Raw genomic sequence first — 12863 nt, 5'->3', positions numbered from 1 at the left:
GGGATGGTGAGGACTTACCACTCGTTAGACTGCAGCGTGGGAGAGTCGTTCTGGGCGATGTGATATAAGGCACTCATAGCGTTCATGTTGAACAGGGGAGGCTTGCGCTCCGCTATGAAGAGGAAGAGAGGTCGAGAAAAGGAGAAAGAGAGGAAGAGAGAAAGGGAGGGGGTTATCATATCTGGTTGAACAGGAGGAAGATAAGAGATACTTTTGACCTTGACAATGTTATTCTATCTGTGTGTGTGTGTGTGTGTGTGTGTGTGTGTGTGTGTGTGTGTGTGTGTGTGTGTGTGTGTGTGTGTGTGTGTGTGTGTGTGTGTGTATGTATGTATGTATGTATGTATGTATGTATGTATGTATGTATGTATGTATGTATGTATATGTGTGTGTGTACATGTAGTACACAAGGGGCCATGGTAATCACATGACAAGCACATGATTGAGCAACATTGTGAATCAACTGTCATGGGTCAGTCTGTCAGGCGTGTGTCACTGCTCTCTCTAGATGGGGAAGTCCAAGATGGACTAGCTATGTCTGTTTGTTTCTTTGACATTCCGAGGAAGGCCATAAAAAGTAAATTTTCTTAACAAGTAACGATGCCTCCTGAGATGTGGACTAGTTGCAGGACAATGTTCATACCCCTTGACGTATTTCACATTTTGTTGTGTTACAGCCTGAATTCAAAATGGATTAAATAGATGTATTTTCTCACCCATCTACACACAATATCCCATAATGACAAAGTGAAAACATGTTTTTAATTTATTTTGCAAATGTATTAAATTAAATACAGAAATATTTATTTACATATGTATTCACACCCGAGTCAATACATGTTAGAATCACCTTTGGCAGCGATTACAGCTGTGAGTCTTCCTGGGTTAGTCTCTAAGAGCTTTGCACACCTGGATTGCACATTATTCTTTTAAAAATTATTCAAGCTCTGTCAAGTTGGTTGTTGATCATTGTTAGAAAGCCATTTTCAAGACTTGCCATAGATTTTCATGCCGATTTAAGTCAAAACTGTAACTAGGCCACTCGGGAACATTCAATGTCCTCTTGTTAAGCAACTCCAGTTTAGATTTGGCATTGTGTTTTACGTTATTGTCCTGATTTTGGAATATTTTTTATTCTGTACAGGCTTCCTACTTTTCACTCTGTCATTTAGGTTAGTATTGTGGAGTAACTACAATGTTGTGGATCCATCCTCAATCAACTGTTTGCCTCATGGTAAAATCCCTGAACAGTTTCCTTCCTCTCAAGCAACTGAGTTATGAAGAACGCCTGTATCTTTGTAGTGACTGGGTGTACTGACACACCATCCAAAGTGTAATTAATAACTTCACCATGCTAAAAGGGATTATCAATGTCTGCTTTTTCCCATCTACCAATAAGTGCCCTTCTTTGCGAGGCATTGATCTTTGTGGTTGAATCTGTGTTTGAAATTCACTGCTCAACTGAGGGACCTTACAGATAATTGTATGTCTGGGGTAGTCATTCAAAAATCATGTTAAACACTATTATTGCACACAGAGTCCAATACTTATGTGACTTGTTAAGCATATTTTTACTTGTGAACTTATTTAGGCTTGCCAAAACAAAGGGGTTGAACACTTTTTGACTCAAGACATTTCAGCTTTTCATGTTTTATTAATTTGTAAGCATTTCTAAAAACATAATTCTACTTTGACACAATGGGGTATTGTGTGTAGGCCAGTGCAAAATCTAAATGTAATCAATTTTAAATTCAGGCTGTAACACAACAAAATGTGGAAAAAGTCAAGGGATGTGAATACTTCCTGAAGGCACTCTACGTACCAATGCACTGACTGTAAGTTGCTCTGGATAAGAGTGTCTGCTAAATGACTGAAATGTAAATAAGTCAGTAAAAACTGAGAAAAGCCTGGTACAGTAAAAACAGATGTACACTAACCCAGTTCAATACAGGTGATTCCCAGGGACCAGATGTCCACCTTCCCCTCATACTGGCCCTCGTCCATTGCTAGGATCACTTCCGGGGCCATCCTGGGACACACACACACGCGTGTCAGTAATTAACCACCAGTGTTAAATTTGTGGAAATTCATAATCTGTTAAGCCTGGATATCTTAAAGTCCCTTTGGTATGCAGTGATAGCCTAGCTAGAAGCTCAGGTCTGAGTAATGTGCTGCTGGAAGACTAAGGGGTGTACGTTATGTGTCGAATTAACAGCCTGACTGGATACAAGTAGCACACTGTGAGCTTTGAGTATCATGAATAGAGAGTATCAGGAGAATCGACACAGTGTTCTAGGAGTTCTCCCTATGTTTTGTTTGTTTGCTTGTTTGTCTTCAGCGTTACTATGAGGGTTTCTATGTGAATGACCATTGTTTTTTTTAACATAATAAATAGTTGTAAATTATAACGCATAGCCATCTGGTCCCAGTACTTTCCACATTCGTGTTCCAGCTGAACATGTGATTCAATTAATCAACTAATCGTCAAGGCCTCGAGTAGTTGAATCAAATGGGATATTGGTGGGCTGGAACAAAAATGTGTATTCTGGGGAGGCCCCAGGACTGGTGTGGAAAAGCCCTATTGTAGTGCGTTAGGTACTGACAAGTATGTTACAGAATTCCCACAAAGGAGATGTTTTGGACTAGGTCTCAATGAGATGAACCTGGGCAAATAACAGCTAAATACAAAAGTATACAAATACAATACAAGATATATGTTCTTTGGGTAGTGTCTTTTGGGTAGTGGACCAATGGTCATTCACATAGAAACCCTCATAGTAACGCTGGAGACAAACAAGCATCAGTGTTAAGATATTGACCAGTAAAGTCTTAGGGATGAGGTACTAATCATGTAGGAATTAGGGGTCGACCGATTAATCGGAATGGCCAATTAATTAGGGCCGATTTGAAGTTTTCATAACAATCGGAAATCGGTAATTTTGGACGCCGATTTTGCGTCCAAATGTATAATTTTTTAAATGTATTTTTACACCTTTATTTAACTATGCAAGTCAGTTTAGAACACATTCTTATTTTCAATGACGGCCTAGGATCGGTGGGTTAACTGCCTTGTTCAGGGGCAGAACGACAGATTTCTACCTTGTCAGCTCAGGGATTCAATCTTGCAACCTTACGGTTAACTAGTCCAACGCTCTAACCACCTGCCTCACGAGGAGCTCGCCTGTTACGCGAATGCAGTAAGAAGCCAAGGCAAGTTGCTAGCTAGCATTAAACTTAAATTATAAAAAACAATCAATCAATCATAATCATTAGTTATAACTACACATGGTTGATGATATTACTAGTTTATCTAGCGTGTATTGAATGTCTAGCGTGCGTTGCAAATAATCGATGCAGTGCGCATTCGCGAAAAAGGACTGTCGTTGCTCCAACGTGTACCTAACCATAAACATCAATGCCTTTCTTAAAATCAATACACAGAAGTATATATTTTTAAAACTGCAAATTTAGCTAAAAGAAATCCAGGTTAGCCGGCAATATTAACCAGGTGAACTTGTGTCACTTCTCTTGCGTTCATTGCACGCAGTCAGAGTATATGCAACAGTTTGGGCCGCCTGGCTCATTGCGAACTAATTTGCCAGAATTTTACGTAATTATGACATTGCAATGTAACAGGAATATTTAGACTTATGGATGCCACCCATTAGATAAAATACGGAACGGTTCCGTATTTCACTGAAAGAATAAACGTCTTGTTTTCGAGATGATAGTTTCCGGATTCGACCATATTAATGACCTAAGGCTCTTATTTCTGTGTGTTATTGTGTTATAATTAAGTCTATGATTTGATAGAGCAGTCTGACTGAGCGATGGTAGGCACCAGCAGGCTCGTAAGCATTCATTCAAACAGCACTTTCGTGCGTTTTGCCAGCAGCTCTTCACTGTGCTTCAAGCATTGCGCTGTTTATGACTTCAAGCCTATCAACTCCCGAGATTAGGCTGGTGTAACCGATGTGAAATGGCTAGCTAGTTAGTGGGGTGCGCGCTAATAGAGTTTCAAACGTCACTCGCTCTGAGACTTGGAGTAGTTGTTCCCCTTGCTCTGTATGGGTAACGCTGCTTCGAGGGTGGCTGTTGTCGATGTGTTCCTGGTTCGAGCCCAGGTAGCGGCAAGGAGAGGGCCGGAAGCTATACTGTTACACTGGCAATACTAAAGTGCCTATAAGAACATCCAACAGTCAAAGGTATATGAAATACAAATCGTATAGAGAGAAATAGTCCTATAATTCCTATAATAACTACAACCTAAAACTTCTTACCTGGGAATATTGAAGACTCATGTTAAAAGGACCCACCAGCTTTCATATGTTCTGAGCAAGGAACTTAAACGTTAGCTTTCTTACATGGCACATATTGCACTTTTACTTTCTTCTCCAACACTTTGTTTTTGCATTACTTAAACCAAATTGAACATGTTTCATTATTTATTTGAAGCTAAATAGATTTTATTGATGTATTATATATAGTTAAAATAAGTGTTCATTCAGTATTGTTGTAATTGTCATTATTACAAATAAGTTAAAAAAATTTTTTTTATAGAAAATATCTATTTTTTTTATTTTTTTAATTGGCCGATTAATCGTTATCGGCTTTTTTTGGTCCTCCAATAAAAATCGGTATCGGTATCTGCGTTGAAAAATCATAATCGGTCGACCTCTAGTAGGAATACACTGAGTGTACAAAACATTAAGAACACCTTCCTAATATTGAGTTGCACCCCCCATGTAGACTCCAATGCTCCCCACAGTTGTGTCAAGTTGGCTGGATGTCCTTTGGGTAGTGGACCACGGGAAATTGTTGATTGTGAAAAACCCAGCAGCATTGCAGTTCTTGACACAAACCGGTGTGCCTGGCACCTACTACCATACCCCGTTCAAAAGGCACTTCAATATTTTCTCTTGCCCATTCACCCTCTGGCAATACACAATCCATGTCACGATTTTCTCAAAGCTTAAAAGTCCTTCTTTAACCTGTTTCCTCCCCTTCATCTACTGAAGTGGATTTAACAAGTAACATCAATAAGGGATCATAGTTTTCACCTGGATTCACCTGGTCAGTCTATATCATGGAAAGAGTAGGTGTTCTTAATGTTTTGTACACTCCATGTACATTGTGCCTTTGTTAAGATATTGACCAATAAGATGTCCCTACGAAAGAGTTGTCAGGAGAGGCTAGAGGCAAAGCTATGTTATATACTACTAGGCTAGCTATATATTATGTTAGTGTGGTGATACTGAGCCGTAAGGTGTTTGTGTCTGTGTTAAGGTACTGACAGGTAAAGTGTAGTGTTGAGGTATTGTTAAAGGTAGACTCAGTGAAATTATGTTGCCACGAGCAGCACCGGACATATTACGATGAGCAAGATGCAAGACTTCGCTCCCACAATCACACACAGGATCTGCGCATGTACACGGGCTCGCTTCACACTTTTACAACATGGTAGCCACAGGACCAAAACAGCAGAGAAGTTGAGCCTCGCGCTTCAGCGCTCTTAGTTGTTGCGGAAATTGACCCACAACGCTGTTTACTTTATGCATCTACGTCATATCGCTACCTTCAAAATGGTAGGTACTGACCAGTAAGGTGTTCCTACGAAGGAGTTGGCAGGAGAGGCGATGGAGGCAGAGCCGAAGTCTGCCAGTTTGACCAGGCCTGGCTCAGTTAGCAGGATATTTCCAGCTTTCACATCTCTGGAGAGAGAAAAAGATAAGCGATGACATGTAAAACAGGGTTAGAATAGGGTGGTGGGATATGGTTCAGAGTGATATGGGCTACTTTAGGTGTATTAGCTACCTCTTGGGAGTGATACGTTTGAAGTGCACTGGCGTCTGTCTTTTTCATGCATATGCCTGCATATCCACTAGCCTCTAATGTGGTGTGCATATGACAATGTGACTTTATAGTGATGCGTTTAAAAGCAGGAAGAAAGGGAAATATTGTCTCACTGTCAGGTTGAAATGCAAATAGCTCAAGCTAAATAAAGGCATTTCCTTGAGCTCAGCTAAACAGTGAGCGGAGCACACATTTATTTAGGCCTGTACTTTGGGCGGCATACAATCTCACAATTAATTGATGTGGTGAATAAATATACTTATTTCTTTCCTTTCGGTTTCATAACTTTTAACATGGTAAAACAGTAATATTTGTCTTTATGGGCCATGGTGGTAAAATGATAAAAGTTTCACATAACATTCGCCGTAAGTGATGTTCAAGAAAAGGGCCTGTTGGAATGCACATTGAAATACAGATTAGGGTTGGCAGATGACTCGAAGAATGTTATCTCTGACGAGTTTATTATTACTTTACAATGAGAACAGAGGCACCACATATCTCGTCTCAGCAACAGCTCAAACGTGTTTAATTTAATTAATATTTTTGTATTTTTTTTCACCTTTATTTAACCAGGTAGGCCAGTTGAGAACAAGTTCTCATTTACAACTGCGACCTGGCCAAGATAAAGCAAAGCAGTGCAACAAAAACACAGAGTTACACATGGGATAAACAAACGTACGGTCAAAAACACAATAGAAAAATATATGTACAGTGTGTGCAAATGTAGTAAGGTTAGGGAGGTAAGGCAATAAATAGGCCATAGTGGCAAAATAATTACAATTTAGCATTAACACTGGAGTGATGGATGTGCAGATGATGATGTGCAAGTAGAGATACTGGGGTGCAAAAGAGCAAAGAAAATAATAATATGGGAATGAGGTAGTTGGGTGTGCTATTTACAGATGGGCTGTGTACAGGTACAGTGATCGGTGAGCTGCTCTGACAGCTGATGCTTAAAGTTAGTGAGGGAGATATAAGTCTCCAGCTTCAGTGATTTTTGCAATTCATTCCAGTCATTGGCAGCAGAGAACTGGAAGGAAAGGTGGCCAAAGATGTGTTGGCTTTGGGGATGACCAGTGAAATATACCTGCTGGAGCGCGTGCTATGGGTGGGTGTTGCTATGGAGACCAGTGAGCTGAGATAAGGTGGGGCTTTACCTAGCAAAGACTTATAGATGACCTGGAGCCAGTGGGTTTGGCGACGAATATGTAGCAAGGGCCAGCCAACGAGAGCATACAAGTCGCAGTGGTGGGTAGTATATGGTGCTTCGGTGACAAAACGGATGGCACTGTGATAGATTACATCCAATTTGCTGAGTGTTGGAGGCAATTTTGCAATGACATCGCCGAAGTCAAGGATCAGTAGGATAGTCCGTTTTACAAGGGTATGTTTGGCAGCATGAGTGAAGGAGGCTTTGTTGCGAAATAGGAAGCCGATTCTAGATTTAATTTTGGATTGGAGATGCTTAATGTGAGTCTGGAAGGAGAGTTTACAGTTTAACCAGACACCTAGGTATTTGTAGTTGTCCACATATTCTAAGTCAGAACCATCCAGAGTAGGGATGCTAGGCGGGCAGGAGGGTGCGGGCAGTGATCGGTTGAAGAGCATGCATTTAGTATTAATAGCATTTAAGAGCAGTTGGAGGCCACGGAAGGAGTGTTGTATGGCATTGAAGCTCGTTTAGAGGTTTGTTAACAGAGTGTCCAAGGAAGGGTCAGATGTACTCAGAATGGTGTCGTCTGCGTAGAGGTGGATCAGAGAATCACCAGCAGCAAGAGTGATATCATTGATATATACAGAGAAAGGAGTAGGCCCGAGAATTGAACCCTGTGGCACCCCCATAGAGACTGCCAGAGGTCTGGACAACATGCCCTCCGATTTGACACACTGAGCTCTATCTGAGAAGTAGTTGGTGAACCAGGCGAGTCAGTCATTTGAGAAACCAAGGCTATTGAGTCTGCCGATAAGAACGCGGTGATTGACAGAGTCGAAAGCCTTGGTCAGGTCGATGAAAACGGCTGCACAGTACTGTCTTTTATCTGTGACGGTTATGATATCATTTAGGACCTTGAGCGTGGCTGAGGTGCACCCATGACCAGCTCTGAAACCAGATTGCATAGTGGAGAAGGTACGGTGGGATTCGAAATGGTCGGTGATCTGTTTATTAACTTGGCTTTAAGACTTTAGAAAGGCAGGGCAGGATGGATATAGGTCTGTAACAGTTTGGGTTTCGAGTGTCCGCGGCAGCTTTCTAATCTTTAGGGATCGCAGGCGATACGAAAGGGAGGTTGAACAGGCTAGTAATAGGGGTTGCAACAATTTCGGCTGATAATTTTAGAAAGAGAGGGTCCAGATTGTCTAGCCCAGCTGATTTGTAGGGATCCAGATTTTGCAACTCTTTCAGAACATCAGCTATCTGGATTTGGGCGAAGGAGAAGCGGGGGGGGGGGGGGGGCTTGGGCTTATTTAAGATGTTGATGACAAACATTTTAACAAGGGGGAAGATGGAAGACAGGTAGACCGACAGCTCACCTGTGAATCATATTATGGGAATGGAGGTAAGCCAGTCCTAGCAAGGCACCGTGGGTTATGGCAGCAATTTCAACCTCTTGGAGCGGTTTCTTATGAACTGGAAGAGAGGGTACAAAGAAGAGAAACATACATTAAGGGGGAAAACCGTCAGTGCTATCTAGAGACACAAGCTATCTGCCCTTCCTGATATGACACACAACAACAAACCCCAGAAGCATCTGTTAAATGTGTAAAGTCTAACAGGGTTGGGATAAAAGGGTTATAAAACACATTCCCGGTGGGTGGATTGCTGCTCTGATAGCCTGGTCCCAGATCTGTTTGTGCGGTCTTACCAACTTGATGACAATATGAGTTGGCAAGACAGCACAAACAAATCTGGGACCAGGCTAGCAGAGCGACGCCTTGCCTTAGAGTCAAAGGAAGCAGAACTACAGTGGAGGAATTTCAGAAGCGCTTCACAAACACAAAAATAGGTCAAAACCAGCCAACTGTCATGGCTGTTAAAAACAGTTTCCATGACAGCCAGGACACAAACAGAAGTGCTAAATATATCACGTAGGCCAAGGTGCGGAATGTTTGGAGACCCTGAACAGGAACATTCACAGTGGAATATTACACACCCTGTTTAGAGTGAAAAGGTTCCTTGCTAACCATGAATGTTGCATTACTAATGGGTTTATAAAGCACATGCTCAGAAAGAACCCAGATATTTTCATTGCGATTTTGTAACTTCTCTTTGAATGAACTGTGTGTGTTTAGGTGAATAAGTGTGTGTGTGTGTGTGTGTGTGTTTGTGTGAACGCTGGATGTGTGTGTACTACTCACCCTCTAGTAAATCTGATGCGGAGCCTAGGCAGTACTCCATCACCAGCTGGAAGTGACAGAAAGGTCATAGGTCAGAGACAAGTGGACACCCAAAAACACACCCAAGATTGAGAGTTGCCTCCTTAAACAAATGACCAACAACCCCAAATATCTATTACATAATGACACAGACAAAAACAAGGCCTCATTTATTACCATCATAGCAGAGGTGGTGAAAAAAAAAAAGAATAAGTGCTGTCAAGTGCAAAGAGATTATCCTAACGATGTTTACCCTGGAAGTGGTTGGTGCATATTTTAAAAGGTCATGACATAAACCATGTTGTAAAAGGGAGGTTTTAGAGAAGGAGACAAATGGTGAAAGACAGAGAATCAGAGAAACTATGCAAGAGAGAGATGGAGAGAGAGACAAAAATGGGAAAGATAGAAAATGGTGAGACCGAGAGAGAAAGAGAATGAGCGAGATTATGAGAAAGAGAGTCAGAGATGAAAAGAAAGAAAGAGAGTTGAAAGAAAGATAGAAGCAGCCTGATGAAGAGGGGGGAAAAAATTGGTTTCCCTGGCAGCTCTGCCACACTCCACTGACCCAGGCAGTGTTATCCTTCAAGTAGCAGCCTTTGTACTCAATGGTGTTTGGATGGCGCAGCTGTTCCAAAAACTTGACCTCCTTAATGATGTCCTGCCATTTCTGAGGAGAGAAGGAGGGAGTGAGAGGGTGTGTAAGAGTCAACAACATCAACACATCTGCAAAGAGCCCTATTCACAGCATGTTGGCCCTGGCATATTGGCCAGGGCAGTGGGTTTATGGATAGGTCAGTTCCATTTACACAAGAGAGGAGTTTGAACCCAACCCTTGACCCCAACCCAAGGCCTTGTGGATCGCAGGGAAAGTTGAACCTCTGTTTAAAGCCCTTAGGCGTGACCATACTGTGGCCAGAGTGGGAAGAGTGTGTAATTTCAAAGTGTTTGTGTTAGTTGTTCTCGTCTCATTTGACCTCTGCTACAAGGCCTAAGTTGTGACCATTCCAGTGGCCAGGTTGTGATTTCAAAGATACCGAGTTGTGACCATCATAGTGGCCAGAGGAAGGGACTGTCCATGGAATGTTGAACCTCCGTTTCAAGTCCTGAGGTGTGACCGTCCCATTGGCCATAGCGGGAAGAGTTTGAGAGGGAGTTCAAAACATTTGTATTAGTTGACCTCTCAACTTGTTTAACCTCTGTTTCAAGGCCTGAGGTATGACTGAAAGCAGACAGAGTGATAAATTAGTTCAACTTGTGTTTAAAGTGAGTAAAAGGCGGCAGTCCTCTCACCTCGGTGGTCTGTTTTCCATTGTAGGACATCTTCTTGATGGCCACCACCTCGTTGGAGTAGGAGTTTCTGGCCTGAGGGAGAGTAGAGGAGGGGAGTGAGAGTAGGGAAGAGAGAGGAGAGGAGGGGAGTGAGTGAGAGGAGGGAAAAGAAATGGAGAGCGAGAGAGCGCGCGAGCGAGAGAGCGCGCGAGCGAGAGCGAAAGGTGAATGTGAGAACAGGCATTTCTCGTAGAAACACACAGCTGTAGTCTGGATACAGGATATAGGCCTATATTTGACAGCTGGCTAGAATCCAGTTGGTAGCTAAAAACTGGTAAAAGTGGGTCATATGACTGAGATATAGCCACTCTATATATGGCTCTGGGTCAAATGAGGGTAAATGGGAAACAAGAATCAACTGTCTCTTCAAAAGATGGCAATACTAAACATATGTGACAGAATTTGATCACCACAGGAAACTCCCTGTAGTTACAAATATGAGCATAGACGAAAACAAGCATAGAGGATACAAGCAACTCAACAGAGAAGCTAGCTAGCTAGCTAGGTACTTAACCACACAGTAATTAGCACATTGCGTGTGTTAAAACCCCTAAGGCTTTTAGAACACATGGATGGCTTCCTCATACAAACGTTGATGGTTCCTCATTCCATTTCAGTAATTTCCCCCCATACACATGCCTTTGGTCAGAAGGAATGTGAATGCATAGTAGAGCTATGAGCTAGCCACAGCAGCTAGCAAACACTTGCAGTTAGCTATCCTAGTAGCTCACAGCGGGTAAAGAAGAAGTGTATCAATGACCAAAAAGGCACCAGGATTTCATAATAGCCAGCCAAATAAGCCAGACAAGACTGATGGCCTCATCATGTGGCATGCTGACATACAGTACCATAGCCATATAAATAGAATTACTAGAATGGACAAATCCCTTCAGACTATGGCAATTTGACTGGAACATTTTAAGGGGCTACTCTGGGATTGGTATATCCATTTTGGACTTTTAAATTATCGATACACAGCCATTGACCTCGAATCCAGATTGCCACTTTAAAACCATTTCCCATTCTAATAAGTATATTTCTATGAATGTAGCCTTGTCCGGTAGATGACTGGACTTAGGGGAGCACTAATGCCAGTCAACCAGGCCAGGTAAAATCTCCTGCCTGCCCTACTATCTATCCATCCATCGCCAGCTGGCCTCGCCACTTAACGCGCAGAACAGCTGTCTTAGGAGGAAAGGCTTCAGTTTATCCCTCTCCCCACAGCCTTGCATATGGAGAGGCTGGGGGATGGATGAGGGGAGGGAGGAGGAAAGGGATGTTGGACGTGGAAAGAAAGGGGTGGGGGAAAAGGATGATGGAGGGAGGTTTGAAAGGAAGAGGACGGAGGGAGGGGAGGAGGAAAAGGAGGAGAGTGCTGGAGGGAGGGGTGAGAGGGGTGAAGGGAGGGGAGGAGGAGGAAGGGATTGGTGCTAGCAGATTCATCCTCCCCTCTCTCCCGCTCTGCATTGATTTAGATTTAAAGGCCTTCTGTCATTAGTGACGACCAGATTAAGAAATGCAGCAGAGAGACAGAATTTAACAGAAATGGCAGCAGAGTTATTATTAGACAACCTTGAGAGAGCGAGTGATCTTGTCCCTGGACTCTGACATCTATAGCCACAGACAGCTAGACTGGGTGTCTAACATGATCCTGACAGTGAATAGTATGGATTGCACTCACCCAATGCATATAACACACACTGACCAGGGCCAGTCCTGGACTAAATAGCACTTTCAATTGACATTCGTCATGAAAGCATCTCCATTGGTTGAGAAATTGAAATTAAATAGGCCCTGTTCAATGGTTGGCCAATAACTTTAAATACTTTCTAAGTACTAAATGTATTGTGAAAAATCTCCAGGGTAATGCCTAGTTAAAATGACTTGCCTAGCTAAATGAAGGTTACATTTAAAAAATAAAATGTTTTAATTCAAATTAAAGACATTTTAAATTCTGAGTTCGACATATCTCAATTTAGTATCCAACCCTGAGGTACTACTCACAAAGTAGACGGCCCCAAAGCTGCCATGGCCGATCTCGTGCAGGTCACAGAAGACTTCCTCTGGGTCATCTTTGAAGAAGAGGTCGGCCAGCTCGGGGTCCTTCAGCGCTCCCTTCCGCGTGGACGAGGGCATGGTGGGGTGGGCGGGGCTAGACGGTACCGTGGTTACCGCGGTGTTCCACCTCACTGCAGCTGCTGCTCCTCATCCACGCGCCGGGCATTTACCATACCCACCTGGATGAGAGGAAACATACAGAGAGAACGAGAGAGAAAATTACTAGAATCGGCAATGTTTGTGACTGT

The 12863-nt window shown here is 42.6% G+C and overlaps 1 protein-coding gene across 3 annotated transcripts in view; it reads right to left on the bottom strand.

The window, feature by feature from the left end:
• The window catches only part of taok3a (TAO kinase 3a), a 99026-nt gene that overhangs the window by 23867 nt on the left and 62296 nt on the right, over positions 1-12863 (bottom strand). For all 3 annotated transcript variants that reach the window (XM_071402473.1, XM_071402471.1, XM_071402472.1), the window contains 8 exons: positions 12562-12794; positions 10519-10590; positions 9794-9895; positions 9211-9256; positions 8386-8482; positions 5598-5711; positions 1938-2029; positions 19-112 (listed from right to left, as the gene is read on the bottom strand). In XM_071402473.1, the coding sequence (XP_071258574.1) occupies positions 19-112; positions 1938-2029; positions 5598-5711; positions 8386-8482; positions 9211-9256; positions 9794-9895; positions 10519-10590; positions 12562-12693 (749 nt within the window). In that variant the 5' untranslated portion in view covers positions 12694-12794. The remainder of the gene's footprint in view (positions 1-18; positions 113-1937; positions 2030-5597; positions 5712-8385; positions 8483-9210; positions 9257-9793; positions 9896-10518; positions 10591-12561; positions 12795-12863) is intronic.

The sequence above is a fragment of the Salvelinus alpinus genome, chromosome 5 (assembly GCF_045679555.1).
Source record: "Salvelinus alpinus chromosome 5, SLU_Salpinus.1, whole genome shotgun sequence".
NCBI lineage: Eukaryota > Metazoa > Chordata > Actinopteri > Salmoniformes > Salmonidae > Salvelinus > Salvelinus alpinus.
Note: the sequence above shows the minus strand (reverse complement) of the source record. Positions and strands in the feature narration are given on the sequence as shown.